The 20,797-nt window shown below is 41.1% G+C and overlaps 1 protein-coding gene across 1 annotated transcript in view; it reads left to right on the forward strand.

The window, feature by feature from the left end:
- The first annotated feature begins 6,604 nt into the window (after positions 1-6,604).
- Positions 6,605-20,797, forward strand: part of lmo3 (LIM domain only 3) — a 32,437-nt gene continuing 18,244 nt past the window's right edge. Inside the window, exons 1-3 of the mRNA XM_028399219.1 lie at positions 6,605-6,854; positions 9,243-9,348; positions 11,796-12,009. Of these exons, the coding sequence (XP_028255020.1) occupies positions 9,324-9,348; positions 11,796-12,009 (239 nt within the window). The 5' untranslated portion in view covers positions 6,605-6,854; positions 9,243-9,323. The remainder of the gene's footprint in view (positions 6,855-9,242; positions 9,349-11,795; positions 12,010-20,797) is intronic.

Genomic DNA, 20,797 nt, shown 5'->3' on the forward strand with positions numbered 1-20,797 from the left:
CAAACATTTAGGAATGTATGTTAAGAAATGTTATTTTAAAGGTATAGGAGACACTAACTAAAGTGGCTGTTCTCACTCAATATCTTGTTTTAGTCCATCAGTCTGAAGGCAAGTCTAATGGAATTCTGTTAAGATGGCATATTCTGATTACAGAAGATTGCAGTATTGAGCAGATGTCAGCTATAGAACAAAGCAATGATTGAATAAAAGCGGATACATAATTGAAGCTGAGTAGCCTGCCCTCCTAGCAACACACAGGGAATTACTCTCTATATCAATGGAAATATACAGTACATGCACAACTACACTTTTCTACACTGCCAGGATGGAAACCTTTGTGGGAAATATCTCAGTCGGAGCATGGGCACTGAGTTATGCAAAAGGTTCTATATAAATAGCTTATTAGGATTATTATTGTTTTACTATTTGTTTACTCTGTGTTCATCAGGCTGAAGCCACTTGTCACTTTTGGAAAAATACCACTCAAATTTGTTGTTTATTTAATAATTTAAAACATAAAGAGGAGCGGAACTGAGCTTTTTTTTAACCAATCAACTATTTTATACTTCACAAACCTGATTCCCTCACTCATCTTTCCCCAATATGATTCAATTTTTAAGTAAGTAAAATAGCACAATAACTGTCCCTTCTGATTTCTTTTTCTTTTTGCATGTCAAACCCACATATGAATAAGAGCAAGAGAAAGACAGCACTTCCTCCTCTATGAACTCCCAGGTGGATCTGCATGATGTGATGCAGCTCCATTTATAAGTTTGCATGCAACTTTGCATGATTGATCTTAACTTCTTACAGATGTATATGCAGCTTTTTTTTATTTACCATTTGAGCCATAGTGTAGTGGCACCCAGACCTCAATAGATAGTAATTAAATAATGTGGACTCACACACACACACAAAGAGAGAGAGAGAGAGAGAGTAATGCAGTCAATGGCATACAAACAGCTGCAGTTTCAAACTGCTTATCCAAGCTGAATCCAAATGGGAAATCATTTCCTAACAGTTTTCTTTCATAAGCACTGGTGGGGCTTTGCTCCATTGTGTTTGTCCCAGTGCACAAATCACTTTTTCGGAATGGTCAAAAGAGCAAATAAATGATGGGAGTGACACCAAGGCTGAGGTCGGCTTTCCAGATGGAGTTCCCCGTTATCAATATTGCTTTAGTGGAAAAAAAAACAAAAAAAAAACAAGTAGCACTTGGTGATATTCTAGCTGCCATGTGTAAATACACTTCAGATTCATTGAGTAATATTTACTACCCCTTTCCCTAAGAATAAGTCTGCTTGACACACAGACCGGCATCTAATACCTCACAGAGAATGATTCTGAAAAGGAGTGAGGTGACTTTCTTTCACCTGGATTCTTACTGTATAAGATGCAGTCATATTGCAATGTGTTTCGATGTGTTTTGATATTGGAGGAAGACTTGTAACCAGCATATGTATGGTGTGGGATGCAAGTTTTGACACTCCTTCAGAGGCTGGATTTGGGGTGTAATAATCACATAGTGATGAACAGACTTGTGCAAGGTTTCACAGTGCAACAATAGAGCAGTGCATTAGAATAAGAAGATAAATATGTTGAAAAAGAGTTGTCAAATGCAAAGAGGTGTGAAAAAAAAAGATTTCTTGCAGATCAAATATGTCACCTACTGTATGTATCTGTCAAAGCAGCTACACACTAAATATACCATAAAAGCTTTTTACACACTGTCTGGCAAAAAAAGGTCTTGATTGTGACGCACATTAATTGTGGTATAATTTATGCTTATACGGTGTCACAGCATTTATTTCTGCCCAGCAATAAAGCATTTTTTTGCCAAGATATTGGTGGTTGACGTCGGACTGCTGCTTAAAGTCTTCTCCAGAACGTTCCACAGACTCTGAGTGGGGTTAAGGTCTAGACTTTATGGAGGTGTAAAAATGATGTCTCATGTTCCCAACCACATTTTGAGCCTGATGAAATCCAGCTCTGGCATTTTAAAATACGGCCATGCCATCACGGAAGAAAGAAATCCACTGGTAGAAAAACCTGGTCATTCAGCATATGCAGGTATTCAGCTGACATCAATTTTAGGCACCTCATATTATGAACCTAAACGTGACTAACTGAAGCAATTCTAGCCAAAGCAATGCCCCCACAGGCTGACACAGTATCTCTTCTCACCCTCATCCGCTCATTGCTTCTCATGACCTTGTTGCAGCTATTTAGTCCCAATCTTGACATGGCGAATTTTAGTACCTGAATCCGGTTTGCTTTTAAAATGGATATGTTCAGACCTATTTTCAAATCTGGCTATTATGAAAATGGAGGACAGGGTGCGGTTTCTTTCATTGCATTTGTTCTTTCTGTTTCCTCGGTGGTCATTTCTTTGCAGCCATGTCGAAAATACACTCCGAGCAAAGATTTCATAGCTTGATGGATATTTACACACAGCTGTTGCAACCCGGATACTGTCTCATGGCGCCAGAAGTATGGCGTCGCTAGCTGCATTTGAGTTTAGACCTTAGCTTAAAATCTGGCTCAACCAACCTCCGAAAGGTGGATATAGTCGGACTGAAACCAATCCGGCTTTAATGGGATTTGCGCTGTTCAGGCCAGATTTGGCCTGAATCCTGCTTGCTAACACCTTGACCCTTAAGAAAAACACATATAATCACATGAACACATTTTCATGTCTTTTTAAAATTTAATCTGGGTCTTTTAGGGTTAAATGACTTGTTGCCAGATGAATCATATTGAATTGCTGCAGTAATAGAAGGTTCTTATATATTCATTTAATTTAATCCAGATGGTGACTTTTGTTTGACCAGGTAATGTATATACCTACAGAGCCCCTCATTGACAAAAAATAAATAAATCGTGGCCATGAAATGTGTATAAAGTGCGCATGAAGTGTGCACGAAATACCACCATTTTATTTTATTTATTTACTTTTTGACCATGTCATCAGAGGGGCTCCGTATATACCAGAAGATCACATTAGTGTTTATTATTCCTAATAATAGTTGTATGTACGATTGAAAATACAAATAAATTTGTACATAATTGACAACTATTAGCATATTTCACCATCTGGTAGACCATTTGGTTAGCCCCTGTAGCATCAAGTGTGAAATCAAACTAATTCAGAGTTTATGGTAAAAACAAAGAATGATGATAGATAATGCAATACAATATATCCATCAGGTCAAGTTGGATTTTGGAGAGGTTTACATTTCTGTATGTAATTGTTCATACACAGACTTTATATTTGTTCATTTTAAAAATATTACATGTAAAGTTAAGAAGCTAACAAATTCAGGCTTTGCAATGACTGGCACTAAAGACAAGGCTGCTAGGAATGTTACCGTACTTTTACAAATATTTGATTGTAACCCTAGATAAAAAGTCTATTATTATTATAAAAAAATAAACTGTAAATCCATTTGAACAGTTTCCTCTTGGTGCAGAGTGTAGTTTGACATTTTGACATTCAACAGCCTTCTTTCACCGTTTAGCCTCAACAGATTAGTTAGAAGGTTCTTGCTTGTTGGGTTTATTTTTGGGATTTTTTTTTGTCAGTCGCTGATTCTAAACAACAGGTGCTGGAAAGAAGAGTGACAGAGCCTGCAGCCATTGCGAAATGAAGTGATTAGCCATCTTAATTAGCTGTCGTCTTTGGCCCTGGCCTTCTCTGCATGATGGAAAGTTGTGCTTCAAGGATCAATAGGGAGTAAAACAACAGCCACCCACAAGCGTCCTCTTAATCAACCATTCCTGTTCTTGGAAGAAACAGCAAGACAGTTTGGGTGTTGAAGGTGGAGGCTGGATACTGTGTGTCCTTTCTGCTATCCTGTGCTGTATAATAGCTACTGTTGAACATTTTGTTGAACTCCACTAATTTATTTAGGACAACCTTTCTAGTCAAGCTTATGTAACTGTCCCCCAAAGAAATTCAGGTCCTCTCATTTCTCAATCTCAATCTCATTTCAGGCATTCCTTTGTTTGTCACAGCTCTTCTTTTCCCTCAGCCCTGGGGTTCACACACACAGAGAGAGAGAGAGAGAGAGAGAGAGAGAGAGAGAGAGCGTAAAGTAAGTAAGTAATCACATGAGGGTATATCTCATCCACCTTGTGCCTTTGAATCCTCAACTCTGTCAGTGTGTGCGAGATGTGGGTGTACATGTGTGGTGTCCGGGAAATCATTACTCAGACTGTTTTCAATTGACTATTCGTGTTTATAAAAATGGCAACACGTATATCCAGCATACATGCCCCATTCTAAACCCCACAGTTTGACTGTCAACTGATGCTCAGCAGTGCTATCAGGGATTGTCGGCAAGAGATTAAAAGATATTTTCCTCTTCAGGCGGAGTAAATTGGTTTTGGATTAAGGCTGATTGATTGCTGCTGAGGTATACGGCAGTCTGTTTGAAATGCTCATTTCTGACATGCAAGTAATTTCTGCCCAAGAAAATCAAGGAAATTGCACTGGATCTATATTACATAGCAGATATGAGCATTGTTCAAGGCCATCTTTACAGGTTTGAAGCAATATTATTCAAAGCTTTGTTACATGTGGTCAATATATGTGTATTTGCTACCTTTCTATATACTTAAACTTGTGGCTGTGTTTCCTGAAATAACCTTATTTTCTTACATGATCACACAATATTACACCACCACTCAAAACAATAACATGATACTTCTGTCATCTGAATTGAAAATTCTTCCTTGAGACCATCTCCGTGGTAAGAGGGAAAGCCTGTTATGCAGTTACAAGCCAGTAGCCTACATCACCATGTTTTTTAAAGCCACATTAAAGCAATAGTGGTGCAAAAGTGGCTTTTCTCGCTCTCACACACACACACACACACACTTCCCCTAGGGTGAAAAGTCATCGGTCTGTCTACACTAATGACCTGCAGATCCTATCGTTAAAGACACACACTGTAATTGAAGCCAGTGTGTGACCTTCAAATAGGGTCAAAGGATCTATCATTTCAGCCTCACACCTACAAGCCAGTTTTGTTTTTTTTTGGCAAAAACAAGAGTAGCAAAGCTAAGTTCCGGAGCCACCTCCCTGTAAAAGTCTGGAGAATCACCTTAGGTAATAGGTCAGAAGGGAGTCCTCTAAAGCCAAAGAATAGCTAGGCCAAAGAGTACTGACCCTTCTTATTACTCCACTGAGACTTAATGGAGATTACTTAATTCAAGTGCCTTCATGTAGTAAGAATATAAAACCAGAACAGCACCAGCAGTCAAACAGCTCTGAAGAGGGAGAGTCTGAGAAGGGAATAAACGTGCATATGGAAATACATATTACTCAAAATTATAAAAAATAAACAAATGCAAAATAGAAAATAAACCCTGAAAGAAAGAAATAAAAATGCACACACAGCTGTTGGATATATCAGACTGTACCTTTTCTACAAAATATTAAAAGCGGTAGGAAGCTGAATCAACCATTGTGTCAAGTTTAGAGATTAAACATAAATGTTGATTAATAAAACTAGTTACGCTCTACATATTGATGACAATGTTATTTCAGCCATATTTACTAAACACAATCATATTCATGTCCTGCAGATATCCAGAAAACTCATGCTTGTGTCAAGATAAAGGTTTAAGATATCAGACTCTGCAAGCTCAGAAGACTCTTGATTACCCAACACATGCACACACACACACAGTTTATTGAGATTTCAGTGTATTGTCGTCTTCTTTTTAAAGTGCAAAAAAAGTGACATTACCATCTCCCTGTGTATTCTCTGTTACAGCACACTCCGACCTAATTATATGAGCGAAAGAGTGGCACAGATCTGCATTATAAAAGCTGCACTATCAATTTCTCATCAGTTCACAGCACTCCCGACCCCTATCCACTTTTTGTTGCCAATGCCATCACAAGAATTATTTAAGATAAAAGAAAACAACCGGTGGTTGGATGGGGAGGCATACTCCCCTGACAGATATTATCATTACAAGCCTATATGGACTGTTCTAACTTTTCTCTTTCTGTTCCACTCACTCTCTCTCTGTCTACCAACTGGGAGAGGGGGGGGGGCAAGGAGAAAGAAAGGAGGACTAGAAAAGTGAGTGAGCTCTGTCAATTGGAGTGTGAGTGCAGTGCTAAGTCTGGCTACACTACAAAGGTTAGCAGATCTGACTGTCAATAGTGTCTTGTGGGTGGGGAGAAGAGTGTGTGTGTGTGTGTGGGGGGGGGGGGGGGTATGGAGGTGAGGGTGTAGAGGGAGGGGCGGTCGCTTTGAGAGAAAGAGATACTTTGATATTTCGGAATGTAAGAAGGGTGAATGTGGAGAACTGGAGGTTGGGGATCTAATTACCGGGCCATAATTGGGGGCTGGGGAATAGGTTGCCGTCCTCTCAACTCGCTGCAGATCAATTATGTTAAGAGAACATCTGTAAGTAGAGCTTAATGAGGTCCATTAGAGCAACATGCGCTGCCTTCCCTAACGGTGCTTGTCAGCTTCTTGGATGAGCTGGAGTGTGCTGCTGACTGGGGACCTGGTGGAGGGGCTTAAATAAGAGAGGAGGCTCAACTCCGCGCCGCTTTTGCCTATCACAGAACCAAAGAGGAAGGGTGAGCGCTGAGAGCAAAGTCCGCGAACCTGCACCAACCATCAGGGGTTGAAGAAAGTTTGAGGCGATCTGACATTCCAACTGTTGTCAACTACTCCTCTTACTTCCATCCTTAAGTTTATTCATTTATTTTTTAGAACATCAGGGGTTAAGGAGCTCGGGATTGCCTTGTGGACAGTTTGATTGAAAGTCAAAAGGAGCTGCGACGCGCGCAGAGTTTTGTTTTTGGGCATACCTGGCTACACTTCAAGGTACGTGTTCCGTCATCTATGTGTGTGTGTGTGTGTGTGTGTGTGTGTGAGAGAGTTGTGGGTGGAACGCTTCCCGCAGAGCGAGAGCTGCGCGCAGGGGTCGCAACATATAGGCTATTAGTGCACGGACAGGACACAAGCGCTGTGGACATTCAGACTGTCTGTCTTCATCCTGTGTGAAACAAAGATGCTGCTAGACTTCCAGGGACGCGGTGTCGGTGTGTTTGTTGTTGTTGTTGTTGTCATTATTATTGTATTTTGTAGAGATAAAAACGAAGGTGTGTGTCATGCTTACGCTTTTTTTCTCCGTTTGAGCCGTCCTGTCTCCACCTGCCCTCCTGCTCTTCTGTCCATCTTCTATTCGTACGGGGGGGATGAATAATTAGCAGAACGTAGCTCGACTGAAAGGAGGGTGGAAGGACACCCGCAGCCTCACACTCTACAGCAAATTGCATGATTACCAAGACAGGCCGCCTTGAAATAATTCAATCCATGACAAAACCTAATTACTGGCAGGTAATACCCTGTCAGCTTTAATGCATCTCATCACTCATAATGGCGCGGAGAGCATTTTATGACCCATCTCATTATCGCTGCATTTTAGGCTGGAGCCGCATGCCAACTATTGACTTGTGTCTCCTCCTCTTGCTGCCTCTCCCTCCCCTCTTCTCCCCTCCCGTCCCCCTATCAGCATATTTAAGATAGTAACTTGTCAGACTGTGTTGGAATAGTGCGTGGTGTGTATACAACAGGGGGTCATGATGTGATGGAGGGGGGTGTATGGGGTGGGGGGTGGTGGGCACCGTGGGCAATGCGGGCCTAATCTCTGCCTATATAGCGAGTCCAAAGAAGGCCGCTAATTGATGTGGACTGGCGCAATAACATGCGAGGAATAATTCCGTCCTTTAATTACAAGAATGATTTAAATAAAGACGGTGGTGAGGTGATAATGAGAGCAGTGGCCCCTTCAAAGAGAAGGGATGCTACAGGAATGAGCGACCTTGGAGATGTTCTCATACGTCTACGTCTTATGTGGTCATTGTAGTCTTTTGATTTGACAAGTCTTGGTTGGGGGGGGGGGGTATGTGTCTAGCTCACATGCCAATAAAATGAAAGATGCATAGATAGGCTACACATTGTTTCAAAGTTGATTTATTGTGCACTGCTGTTGTCGTGCAAGTGTAAACCACATGAATGCGTTATGGTGCTGTATGCCATGCTGCTGTTGTTGTTACAGGAAGCTGCACTGTTTGGCCCCCTCTGCACAGTATAGACCTGAAATGCTGCTGTTGTGTTAGTGTGTAGCCTAACAGGTGTCAAAGCCTCATTAAATAAATCATCTCTTAATTGAAAAAATAAAATTCATACAGTTTAGCGGGTTTTTTTCCCCCCATTTATATAATGAGCGCCTGCGCACCCGCGGTTCCGAGATTGAAGGACGTGTGTATAGTGGGCGTTCCGGGGAACGCGCATGCGATGCATGTCTTCCCGTTATAGTGGGGTGACTGGTAATAAGTGAATGACCTTATCGTGGCGGTGTAATGCCTCACTGCTTATAGCGAGTTTGGTGATAATAAAACCTTGGCTTCTCCATCTCTTCCCCATTCAAGTCGCCGGCCTAAGCCCTATACAACACTCCCTGTGTGCGCGGATGAACACCTGTAGCTGGGTAATTTCTTACAGTGTTCGCTCTGATCTATTATTAGGAGGTCATTTGTAACCTGAAGATCAATGTGGTGGACCGCGGGATGTCAGTTTGGTAAACTTTTACAGCTCAGAAGGGATCTGTAGCTGGAATCTGGAGTTCAGGCTTCTACCTAACTTACTGAGAAAGGTGAGTGCGCAGGAGCCATGCATTAAGCTCTACTCTGTGCATTATTATTTATTTGCTGCGGCTCGCATTTCCTAAAAATAAAATCAAAACAGCTGTAATAGGTATGCAGTTGTATTTAAATGTAGGCAGCGTTGCAGACTGTGGTGAAGTGCTCGCTGAATGTGATGATGTTGTAAATGCGGGCTGGGGAGGGAGCCGATGTGTAGCCAGTGGCACGTCAAGGCGCTGATTAGCGCAGCAGCGTGTAGCAGGAGCCGCTGTGATTAGACGGCCACTAGGATTATGGTCGCTGCGCCGCTGAGGGGGTAGCATCTCTTTGTCGTTCTGTCATTCCGCTGCCTGCATTTCTCTGCACAAGACCGAGAGCTCCGATCGGTTTTCTATTTTTTTTAAACGTGCTCTCACACGCAGTCTGACGCCCGACGGCAGCGATCAGTTCTCGTTGTAGCTTCCTCCGCCTGCGTTTTTTTCTCCGATGTTCTCCCCCTTTTCTGTTCATTGCCTCTCTGGTCGCCGTGTTGGATTGTTCTTCCTCTAACAAAGCCTGATCTCAGTCTGCCTGCAGACAACTGCTCTCCGGACCAGGCGGCTACGGGTTGCATGGTGGTGCTTCGGGGGCTCCAGCTGCTCAACAAATGCAGAAAAGGGAGAAAAGTTTCGGTAAGACGCTTTCTTTGTATGAGCGCCACGTTTCATGTGTGTTTAGTGTGTTCTACGACGACAACTTACAGCATCTCTCTGCGTCGAGGGCGACGTGTCTTAGGTCTGACCCTGTTCTACTCTAACCTGATCCATCACCAGTGTTACTCCACTTAAAACTTCCATTTGGACATTAGAGTCATGTGTTCTGATATCATAATAATGACCATACAGCTGATATACGCATTAGTTAATAACAGTTTTAGTCTCTGTCGTGAACCCTATGTGGCAAATAGAGTCTGTGTTAAATCCATTATTGGCCTTTAGCGGCAGCGCGCTGCCATGGCAACAGTAATTAAACTGATAGGGTGAAATGTCAGAATCTCGTTGCCGATAAACTGGGACTGAAATAGCCTGTTATTCTCCTCTCCATCCACTCCATCACCTTCCTCATCCGCTATGGGTTCGGAGGATGATAGTCTACATGTGGCCGGGGGGGACGCGCAGCAGCAGCAGCACCAGCAGCAGCCTGGAGCCCCCCACAATGAGAGAGGGGTAGAGGGAAGGGAGGATACGAGCCAGCGAGCAAATAAAACAGATATCATTAGGGCACCGAGCAGCTGCGATTTCCTTTCCTTTATGGAAAACGGAGCTTTTGTTAAGCACTTCTCCCAGCAATAGAGAGAGCGAAGTGGCCAAATTCCTGCCATGCTTCTCCCCTCTCCCTCTCTCTCTCCCTCCCGAGTTGATTGCACAGTAAAACGGGAGCCGAAACTCTTTCTTTTTTTTTCTTTTTGGTTTGTTAATGAGTAGCGGGGACTTTATAGTGTTAACAAGGCTAGACGGATCAGTGCAGGCTGAACAGGCGCGGCGGAGAGCAGCAGGTCGAGCAGCCGTGCGCACGGCTCTTTTAAACCAGCCAATTAACAAATCAACAGCCCCCAAAGCTCTGGAACAAATGAGCTGAGCTGCGCACCGCATGCAACCTGTTTGACAGCCTGCTGTTTTGCAAATCATTTCCTGAAATATACCTTTGTTTTTTTTAGAATTTACAATTACTTTTTTTTCTTTCAATTAGAGGACCACACATGTTTTTTAACCCATTTAACTCAAGTCAGGTGGATTACATTTCTGTCAGGCCTTTTCCATTTGCACATGTGCATCATTAAAATACACTTGATAAGTGAACAGGTTCAAACACTCTACTGAACAGTGAACTTTCAAGTTTCTGTATAGTGAAAGTGGTAAAAATCACATTAAATAAATACATATATAGCTACATACACTCAAAAAGGTAACTTTTTTGTCAAAACCCAGGAAGAGTACAATTATGAGTAAATGTTACACCCACCCTGCACACAAAGTTTAAACTGACCACAGACATAGTGGCTGCCTGAAGAAATATACTGTGTGTGCGCGTGTGTGTTGTGAATGGGGGGGACAAAGGGGAGTGGGGCTGTGCCTCTCCTCAGGGAATGGTAGGAGAATACTAATTCCAGCCCGGTGCTAAGCCTCATTGTACCCCACCCACCCCCTTTGCCTCCTGTCCCCCAGTGGGCCAACAAAGGCTCTTCACAATCAGCTCAGACCAAACAATACAGACCGCTGCAAATCTCCTACGCCTGTAGCCACGCCCCTTCATACACACAGGAGGTCAACGTAAAAAAAGAAAGAAAGAAAGTGTCCAGGAAGACATGTGAAACTGTGGCTTTGTGTCCAGTGGGCTGCTTGTTGCTGGTAGTAAATTTGATCCGTTTGCTGTCAGTTTCCAGGCTGCTATTGGTTCCTCTGGCTGCTCTTTATTAATTAACACCAAACAGTAAAATTCAATAAAAAAAAAAACTATGTTATGTTAAACAACACACCTGTGTGTGTATTGAGTCTCCTTAAAGCCATCATTCATGCAGAGTGGAGTGTGTGTTGTACACAATAATTTGTGTTTCCACAGTTATAATGTTCCTTTATCTTTAACACTTGTCTGGATAGCACACTAATAATGCTTTAATTTAAATTATAGTAATTGTTTTCTTTAATGTCACAAAGCTGTGTACTTTGACAGCCCTATTAGAACTATTTGCTTATTACTGTAACTGTTTGAGTACACATAAACAAAAAATCCACAGAGATCTGTTGTCTGTGCAAAGCTCTGCTGCATGATTTCAACTCAAATCTGCATTTTTGTACACATTACCCCTTTATACTTTAAATATATTTCTAAGCTATATTGCACTCATACATCGTTTGCAGCTTAAAGACTGGAGTATTGACAATAAGTATACACTGTATTACCCAAATAAAGCTTTTAAAAATGATCAATGAATCTATCTCCTAGCCTGATTATTTAGCTCTTTCTTTTGCACTCACTCCAAGGACATTGTAATTAAAAGAATATTTGTCTTCTCCTCAGTCCATGCACTGCTGTTTGATGAGTGTTCAAAACCTCTCTCTCTCTCTCTGTTCCTTTCCAGGTATACAAATGCTCTCTGTCCAGCCGGACACCAAGCCAAAAGGCTGTGCCGGCTGCAACCGGAAGATCAAGGACCGTTACCTGCTGAAGGCCCTCGATAAGTACTGGCATGAGGACTGCCTCAAGTGTGCCTGCTGTGACTGCAGGCTGGGCGAGGTTGGCTCCACGCTCTACACCAAAGCCAATCTCATCCTGTGCCGAAGAGACTACCTACGGTAAGACAGACAGCGTACATCTCCACGGCACCTGTGTGTGACATTTCGGCACAAACACTGCATCTAGATAACACACAGTGTGGTCACAGACTGCACGGAGGAAATTCACACAGCGGCTTAAACTTTGTATTTACAGAAAGGCTCCAAAATATCTTAAATTAGGAAGCAGCCAATGTGATGTGAATTCAATGGGTGCAATTTGCCATTTCCAAATGATGGTTAGCTAAATTTGTATTGTGTTTGTGTTTTTAACTGTGTTTTATTATTGTTTTTTAAGCAAGTATAGCGTCTGGTGGTGGTGTGTTTCCAAAGACTCTAGGAAGCTTCCACAGATAGTGCCCATTTGATAGTGGAAAAACATTTGATGAAAGTTGCGGTTGAACTGTCACTAATCATCTAAATGTAGAATTTGTTTTCTCTTTAAAAATCTGTCTATATTCTAATATTTTTTTAGTGATTATGTAGCTATAGGAAATATATAAATCACTCTGAAGTTCACCTGGGGTGAGTTGTATTACGGCTGCAGGTTCAAATCCAGCCTGGACCCAGTCCTGTGTCTCCACAGTCACTATAAAGCAGTCGGAAATAACGGTATCATTAGAAATATATAAAACAAGCGGTATGGATCCGCTTACACATGGAGCAAGTCAGCCCGGCGTTCTGACATAACACACATAAACACGTTGTTATTTAAAGGAACCGAACCTCCCTTTCTTTCTGTGTCTGGGAATAACAGTAGAACTGCTGCCATTTGAATTTCACATTTATTTAATATTAACTCACTAAGCTTTTTCATTTATCTTGTTTTAAATGTGCAGATATCAAAGGTTTTATTCTTTAAACATTTGAATACTAAAGTGCAACGCCAGAATCTTTTACTTCTTCATTTGATTGATAGGTTCACTAAGACAGTCATATCTATATATATATATTCTTTTTATCCCAGAATTTTTTTTTCATCAAAAAAGCTCAGTAATATTAATCACAGATATTTACAGGTGTTACCTTAACATATTAATATATGTAAAAAAAAAAATATATCATTTCAGTGTTGCATCGGTACTTGGCTGCTTTTAGGTCATGTTTCTGTACATGCAGTCAAACTATGGCTAATGGATATCTATGTGTCCGTCTGTCTTGTGTGCCAGGTGAAGGGCTTTATCTGCTTCATTTTCTTCTAACAAGAATGAGAAGCACCTGTTTCTGGAAAATTCTGGAAAAAAAAACAATTTGGAGAACTTGCTGTTCTGTGTTCTAAGTGACTGTGCTGTGGGATGATCAGTCAGGCCCATGGACTAGGCCTGAACTTTCACCTACTGCAGTCATGAACAGCCTCTGAGAAATGTTTTACTTATAGTATATTTTCATTGATTAGTTCAGTCCCTGTTTCAGTTCTTCTAAAAATTAAGTAGTGCCTGTGAGTGCAAACACAGCAAGTGGCAACAAACAAGCAATAAGACCGGGTGAAAAATAAATGCACTACCTGGAATGTTAAGACAGCTGTACATGTTGTAAAATGAAACAACTGTGCGAGTGAGTGAGACGGGAGAGTGAGAGGTGCACATTCACTGTAGGCGCACACACACACACACACACACATGCACGCACACACACACACACACACACCAGGACATTACATTAAATAACATCTGCACTGCCTTCAGTTTCAAGTCTTTTAGTTAAACGTTACAGTCACCGGCTGTACCGGGCAATTCAAACCATGTATTTGTTGGGGTTGTTTTGCAAATATTTGCACTATCAACTGTCCATTCAGTGGAGGTCAACAGGCTCCGGTGCATGAAACAGCAGTGAGGCCAGGCCAGGCGAGGCATGCAGGCCAAGAGGGAGATGAATTTTAACACGTTATTCTTTCATCTTCAAAGTTCAAGGTGACTGAATTGATTTGACGCTCGCTATCATGCGAGTGGCCTGCTTGCGAATGCGCCCTGACATCTCCTCACTGCTGGCTAATGAATGGCAAATATAGCAAACTGCAGCACTCCACATTTGATCTACAGAGCAGCAAGGAAGGCCAGGCTCCATCACTGAGGCAATCAATGGCTGCAACATCACAAAGAAATACAGTTTTACACACATACACTCACACACACACAGTCAAAAGCAACCCTAAATTTCTACTTACATTTATCTCAGTTTGTCAGCCCAGGTTAGCTACAGGAAAAGGAAAGTTCATTTTTATATTCCATTGGCTTAAAGTATATTATGTGAGCTTTCATTATACACACACATCCTATTCTCCGAACCAATCTCATTCTGCTTAGCAGGGTGGCATGTTATTAGGCCTGACATGACCAGGGTTAATAGAATTCTTCAGGGGTCTACAACCACCAGCAATGCGATCCTACTAAATAATAATCCTCTGTTGCAAAACATTCATAAAAGAAAAAAAAACTTCTGGCAGAAAAAAAAACTTGCTATCAAATATGATGTGTGTGTGTGTGTAACTTAACTTGTCCCTTCATAAACCTGCGCTGCAAACATAATTACAGGTATTATCTCCTAGAGGTTGATTTGTGCTTTGGTCTCTCTGAATATGGAGGAATACAGCGAGAACATTTTATCAACAAATGATCCCTTTGAAACCAAAGCTCCACTGATGATACTGGTAATAGTGCAATGCCACTGTTTATGCTGATGTGTGATTTTCACAGCACAGAGCGATAATGTTTAAAAAGCCCAGAGGAGAGAGGAGAGCAGACAGACTGACAAATTTAAGTTAAAATATGCTGAGAAAATGAAGATTGCACAGCGGCCTGCTGAGTGCCCCTGCTCCCCCCCCCCTCTCTCTCTCTCACACACACACACACACACACACAAAACACCAGCAATAGCTTCAAGGCTGGGTTGCAGGCTAGTAAAAGCTGTTGGGCATCAGTTAATGGAAAACTGTAAATTCCAAACATCCATTTAAAGACAGCACCAGGAGAACACTTATTTATTTATCTATCTATTCATTCATTTTTTTAATCCAACTTCAATTTTCCTCTACAGTGGTTTTACTAAGATTATAAATGCAAGCAAAGTCTCGGAGTCGTCAACATGGCTGGATTTATTAATGTTTTGGGAAGCTTGCTATCAGTGAGAGATAACCAACATGTAGAGCACGGTTTACTGTAATAACTTGTTTTTTTTCCTCCTTCAGAATCAACTTTGTTATCCACAGCCACCTCATATAAGCACATATGTAAATGTAAATGAAAAAAATGTATCTTTTTTTTCATCTCACATTGGATTTGTGACATGTTGTCAGTTTGCATGTTGGCATCAGCCATGACTGTGACATCAAGTGAAGCTTTATCTCCAGGGACCAGCAGGGAGGAAAGAGAAAAAGACTCCAGCTGTCTGAAATCCATCTTTTCTTTTCAGAAATCTCATTTAGATACAAGCTTCTTACATGCACGTCATACCTTTAAAAAAAAGAGAAAAAAAAACAAATTTAAAAGGGATATTCACTACGTAGCAAAATGGAGTGTTATGAGCTCAGACACACACACACAGAGCTGTGGCACTCTGTCCACTCTGCTGAGTCATAGATCCACTTGCCTCCTTTATTTACCTGCGTGCTACAACCTGCCGATTCATTAATTTCATCTATATATTCTCTTACTGTTTGCACACAATATACATATACATACAGTATGTGTGTGTGTGAGTGAGTGTTTGGATGTCTTTTTACCATCTAGTTTTATGAGTTAAATTAATTCACTGTCATTCTGTAACACTATTTACTACTGTGAAAATATATGTATTATAACTGGACAAAAGACATTAGTTGTTGCACTTGACATGTGAAAGTGAGCTTGCTCATATAGTTTCCCTGACCACCAGTGGTGGAATGTAACTAAGTATTTGTACTTCATTACTGTACGTAAGTAAGTTTTTACGTACTTATACTTTGCTTAAGATAGTAGAGTATACTTTATTTTACTCCATTACATTTTGGATAGATTTTATAATGTACACCTAAAATGAGCTTCCCCTGTTTGAAAGACTGGCAGCTGCCACTGCTAGACTGTCACTGGCCTCCTGTCCTTTGCAGCTAACCTACTTAAGGGGTAACTGTACTTTTACTTAGTACCAAGCTTCAGTACTTCCCCCACCACATGTTGACCACATATACCAATCCAGAAAGTAATAATGTGGTCTTGCCTGATAAAGGAGTTATCGGTACAAAAACTCTATACATCATTCCACATTAATTCCCTCATATCACATACATTATATGCAGCAAGTATGAAACAAGCTTACAAAGAGCGGATAGCCTGTGCTTTCAGTGTAACCTCTACCATCCTGCTCACTTGAATATAGCAGTGCTCCTGAGAGATTTGTAAGAAGCTGGGTGTAGTTTGTCATCAGCTCTCACCTCCCTGATTCTCTGCAGGCTAAAAGATTCAGGCCAGCTCCTCTTTCTCTAATGACTTGCACAGATGTTCAGCTGTTCTCTCAGCTAACACTGAAGGGCACAAGGACTTCTGCAGCTAGGCCAGTGGTCAGTGACACAAGGGTTCGGTGTCCTTGGTCCTGAGAGTACTGCAATGTTAATCCTGAGTCTTGAAGTTTTTATGAAGTGTTTATCTTTTCCCTAAACCTATGGTTTACCCAGGCTTTCTAGGAATTAACTAATATTGACTGATTACGCAACAAGAGTCGAAGATGGCAGTGTGTCTTAATCTGTCATCTAAGGCAATATACAGTATAATATACAATATATATTGTTCGCTGACAAACATTTTGAAAAGCAAGCTTTTAAAATGCACTTTTCCCCTTATGAAAGATAATCTTAATAATGCTGGGCCATAAAAACAAATATAAAATGCTTGAATGAGGTTTAATTCATAATACCCAGCCAGAAGAAATGCTGTTAACGTTTGTGTTAGTGCGCACGTGTCATGCAATCTTTCCATAACAACATAATCTTCCGCTCCCTTCTGTCTTTTCTTTGAAAGGATAGGGCTTTATTGTTATTTAGTTTTTGAAATACGTGGGTCTCTAAAAGGTCACAGAGTGTGCTGCGCTAGTGAATGCCACCATCATTACTTTCGCTGTCCTTGTGCCTTGCCATGTTCTTGTTTTTCTTTAGCCTGACAGCAGCACAGCCGTTAAGAGCTGCAGTTTAAATCTAAAAGTCAAGGCAGTCATATACCAAGGCAATACTGATTTTATCGTTTTATTTGAGTTCAAGTAGCAACGGTGTTGGTGAACTTCTAAATGTGGTCATATTATGTGATTAAGTGCTAAACTGTAGGTGGAGCATCAGTGATTTTTAAAAAAAAAAAAAGAAAATAGGCTAGAATGGATGGATGTTTTATGAGATTTGAATTTCTGTTCTATCAATGTGAACTGTGGAAAGTTGTCTGAGGTCAAGTAACTCACCATCTATGCAACAACTAGAGAATAATGTGGTTATTGGGGAAGTTTTTGTTCAAAATACACAAAGGTGTCTGTCTGCTTGGTTTGAGTTGGTGCAGTTATAATTGCCTTTTATTAATATTATTATCATTTGAGATGGTGCTATAAAGTGTTTAATTTGAATTTAACTGTCTCACAACAGTAGTGTCTTCCAAGAATTTCACATATTGTGAAGTTGGTCTGGAAATGGATGTCAGTAGTGAAGAAGAAAGTCGACGTTCCGATCAGTTGGCAGCGTTTTACTGCCGAAACTAAAAATCATAGCTAATTAGCATAAAGTTAAACTGTCCTCAACTTGTTGCTGTTGCCCATAGAAAGTGAATGAGTTACGGCTATTAGTGGCTTTAGTCGCTCCTGGTGTGAATGCAGGGTTAGGCTACATCCACACACAGACAAAATCATTTTTGTTTTCAATAAATGTTTGTGTCCACATGTATCCACGTAAAACCACTGAAAACACTGCAGTATATATGCCAGGCCTGTTAGTGGTGCTGTAATGTTACCACAGAAACATGGCAAAAACAGGGAAGTATACATGGCGCATGGGCACATGTGGATGAAGGGAGAAGAGAGGATGTGACATCATTGTTTCATAAAAGTTGTGTTTAGGGTGTAAATATGGACACATGAAATTTGTCCAGTCTGGGAGTGTATTCAAGCCCCCCAAAAAATCCGGATCTTTGTGTGGATGAACCACAAAAAGAAGATCACAAAAAGAAGCTTCAGCTTTGAGTCCCATGAGTGAAGGGGGGGGGGGCTTCATCTGTTCATTCAGGTCTCAGATTGAATTCTGTCTCCACTGCTTGTTATTACAATAGAGCACTCGGCATGCTTAAAGGGCCTCTTCTGTTCAAGCTTTTAATGGGACTCCTAGGTGAAGAATGCAGCACTTAGTCTATCGGCCTTGCCACTTTACCTTCTTTTTCCTACATCAAACACATATAACAAACACACACACATCTCCCTCTTAAGTCTCAGCCCTTATGCCCTTCCTTTATGCTGCTAATCAGGCTCTCCATCACTGTAGAGGAGCCATAAGCCGTTTTAACACACGTACTACTGCAATGACTATGTTGACATTACAAAATAAGGTGGACACAAATGTCCAAATCAGTGCACAGACCTGTGTTTACACTGTGTAACGGCCATTGTCCAGAGATGGCCTGCTACACAATCAACATCATCAGAGGATTATTCGTGTCAGATATGTTCACATGAGAAAACAGCTAATAATTTAATACAAGCTTGATATCTTTTGTGTATTTTTCTCTCTGTCCTTCTGACTCCTTTACCCACACACACACAGACACACACACACCCCAGAGACTTCTCTGTATGAGGCTAGACATACATTGCTACAAGCTGAACTATTCCCTGGCACATGTTATTATTAATAACTGCCAGAGAGAGGGGTCACCCAGGACAACTCCTTGAAATGAACCTCGGGCTAAGCAAGTAGGCCGCAGCTGGGTGTGTTGTAAAACAATACCCTCCTTACCCCTGAGGAGTCATGCTGCTTAAAGCAAGAATAATGCATTGGGGAGAAAGAGGGGAGCAGCACAGCTACGTTTCTCTGCCGTGAAACATTAAGATGTCACCACCTGGTGCTTTTAAGCATACCTTTACCACTGAGTTGAACTTATTAGAATATGAATATGTTGTATGTCTTTCAGTGCCGTTACTCTCTGTCTTTTCTCTGCAGAAGTATAGAAGTATTGTTTAGCCATATATCAGGTTAGTTAATAGAAAACCAGACCCAAGCTGCAGTGAATGAATCTATTGATTTGAAAGAACTACTCCTACTTCTACAACTACTAGTAGCTTCAACCCAGTTTAAAACACTGCAGGGGACTGCTGATGCGCCTTAAGCTTCGTTTAAACTTCTGCAATTGATGGCGTACACCCACAAATGTCCCGATGTCGTCATGAACCCTTGGAAATTCTGCGTCGGTTTCCTTCTTTACAGCACTTCACCACTAGAGTAGGGGCAAGTTTGTTCCATTAAATGGCACTTCCTGTTTCAGTGAAAAATGGCAACCAAGAGAGAGTGTATGTTGCTATGTTTTTTTGTTGATTATCCTTGTTGTCCATGATCATGTTCGTCGTCAAAAAGACAAGTTTTAAAAAAACGATGTGTGTATATTTAGCGAGGCACTAATCAAAAGCACAATAAGGTTACTGCTGGCTCTTCTTATGTTAGGAGTGAGACAAGTTTGCAAGTACTGTTTATCAGTGGATGTATTTAAATCCCAAATATTTGAATCTGAGGTGTGTTCAGTTATTCGCTCACTTACATCAATCACTGATACATCGTTTCATTTTGTAAAAATATCTTGCATGAAACCTGCAGTGCTCCACTTTAGTTGCTAAAACGCCAAAGTGTATATGCTCCTTTACTTGCTGACATGACTAAATTTAACTTCCCTTCCCAGCGTAGATCATGTGTTTTTCTTCTACTTCTCATCCCAACTATTTGATATCCTCTTTCCTTCCAGATTAACCTTTATGGCCCTAATAAATGCTCTCTATTGACATCAAAGGGAAGGGAAGATGGAGCTGCGCCTTATGGGAAGGAGAACATAGGCCTGCTGAAAGTGCCTGAGCCCATCTCCCCTTCTCACCGAACAGTGATGCCTGTCCACTCTCAAATTATGCTCTTCTTTGTCTTTTTAATTAAACTCAAGTGCAGTTTGGAGGCTATTTGACCTTTGCTGCCCCCTTTTTATAGGGAGTGCCGTAGGTCATTTTCATGCATATATTAATGGCTCACCCTCCTCCCTTTTCCTCTTAGGCAATGATCCTTAAGGCTTTACAGATTAGGGAGGGGTTTCGGTCTTGAGTATGGCCCATTTTTAATCTGCTGTGCTGAAGTTCTTTGATAGAAGAAGATAGAAAGAAGGAACATTTTTTTTAGGTTTAAGTTAAAAATGTTAAGTGATAAACCTCCCGAACACTTCCTATTCAGTTTCTTTTTCATTAGTTTAAAATAATTTCACAAAGCCTTGTTGAGAAGACAAACAAATGTATCCTGGCACACATAAATTGTGCAATGACTTGATTTTGTAAGCACAATCTTTAAAAAAAGACCTTTTGGTTTGTAGTGTTTCACGTTGAAGAACTGCTTTACCCTTCCAGAGCTATAGCAGCTGTGGCTTTGTTTATTTTATTGATGTATTGATTTATTTTTGGTCATATTTAATGCTGTGTGTGGGTATAGGCCCTCTGCAGATGTTGCCTGTGCAGCACAGTCTTGCCTAGCCTAGGCTTGCCCATGGTAGCTACAGTGCCACCACATATTTGGCAGGTCCTCCTCCTCTGCGGGCATGTGAGAACATGATAACAGTGTAACAGCCCTACA

This window comes from Parambassis ranga, chromosome 2 (genome assembly GCF_900634625.1).
Source record: "Parambassis ranga chromosome 2, fParRan2.1, whole genome shotgun sequence".
NCBI lineage: Eukaryota > Metazoa > Chordata > Actinopteri > Ambassidae > Parambassis > Parambassis ranga.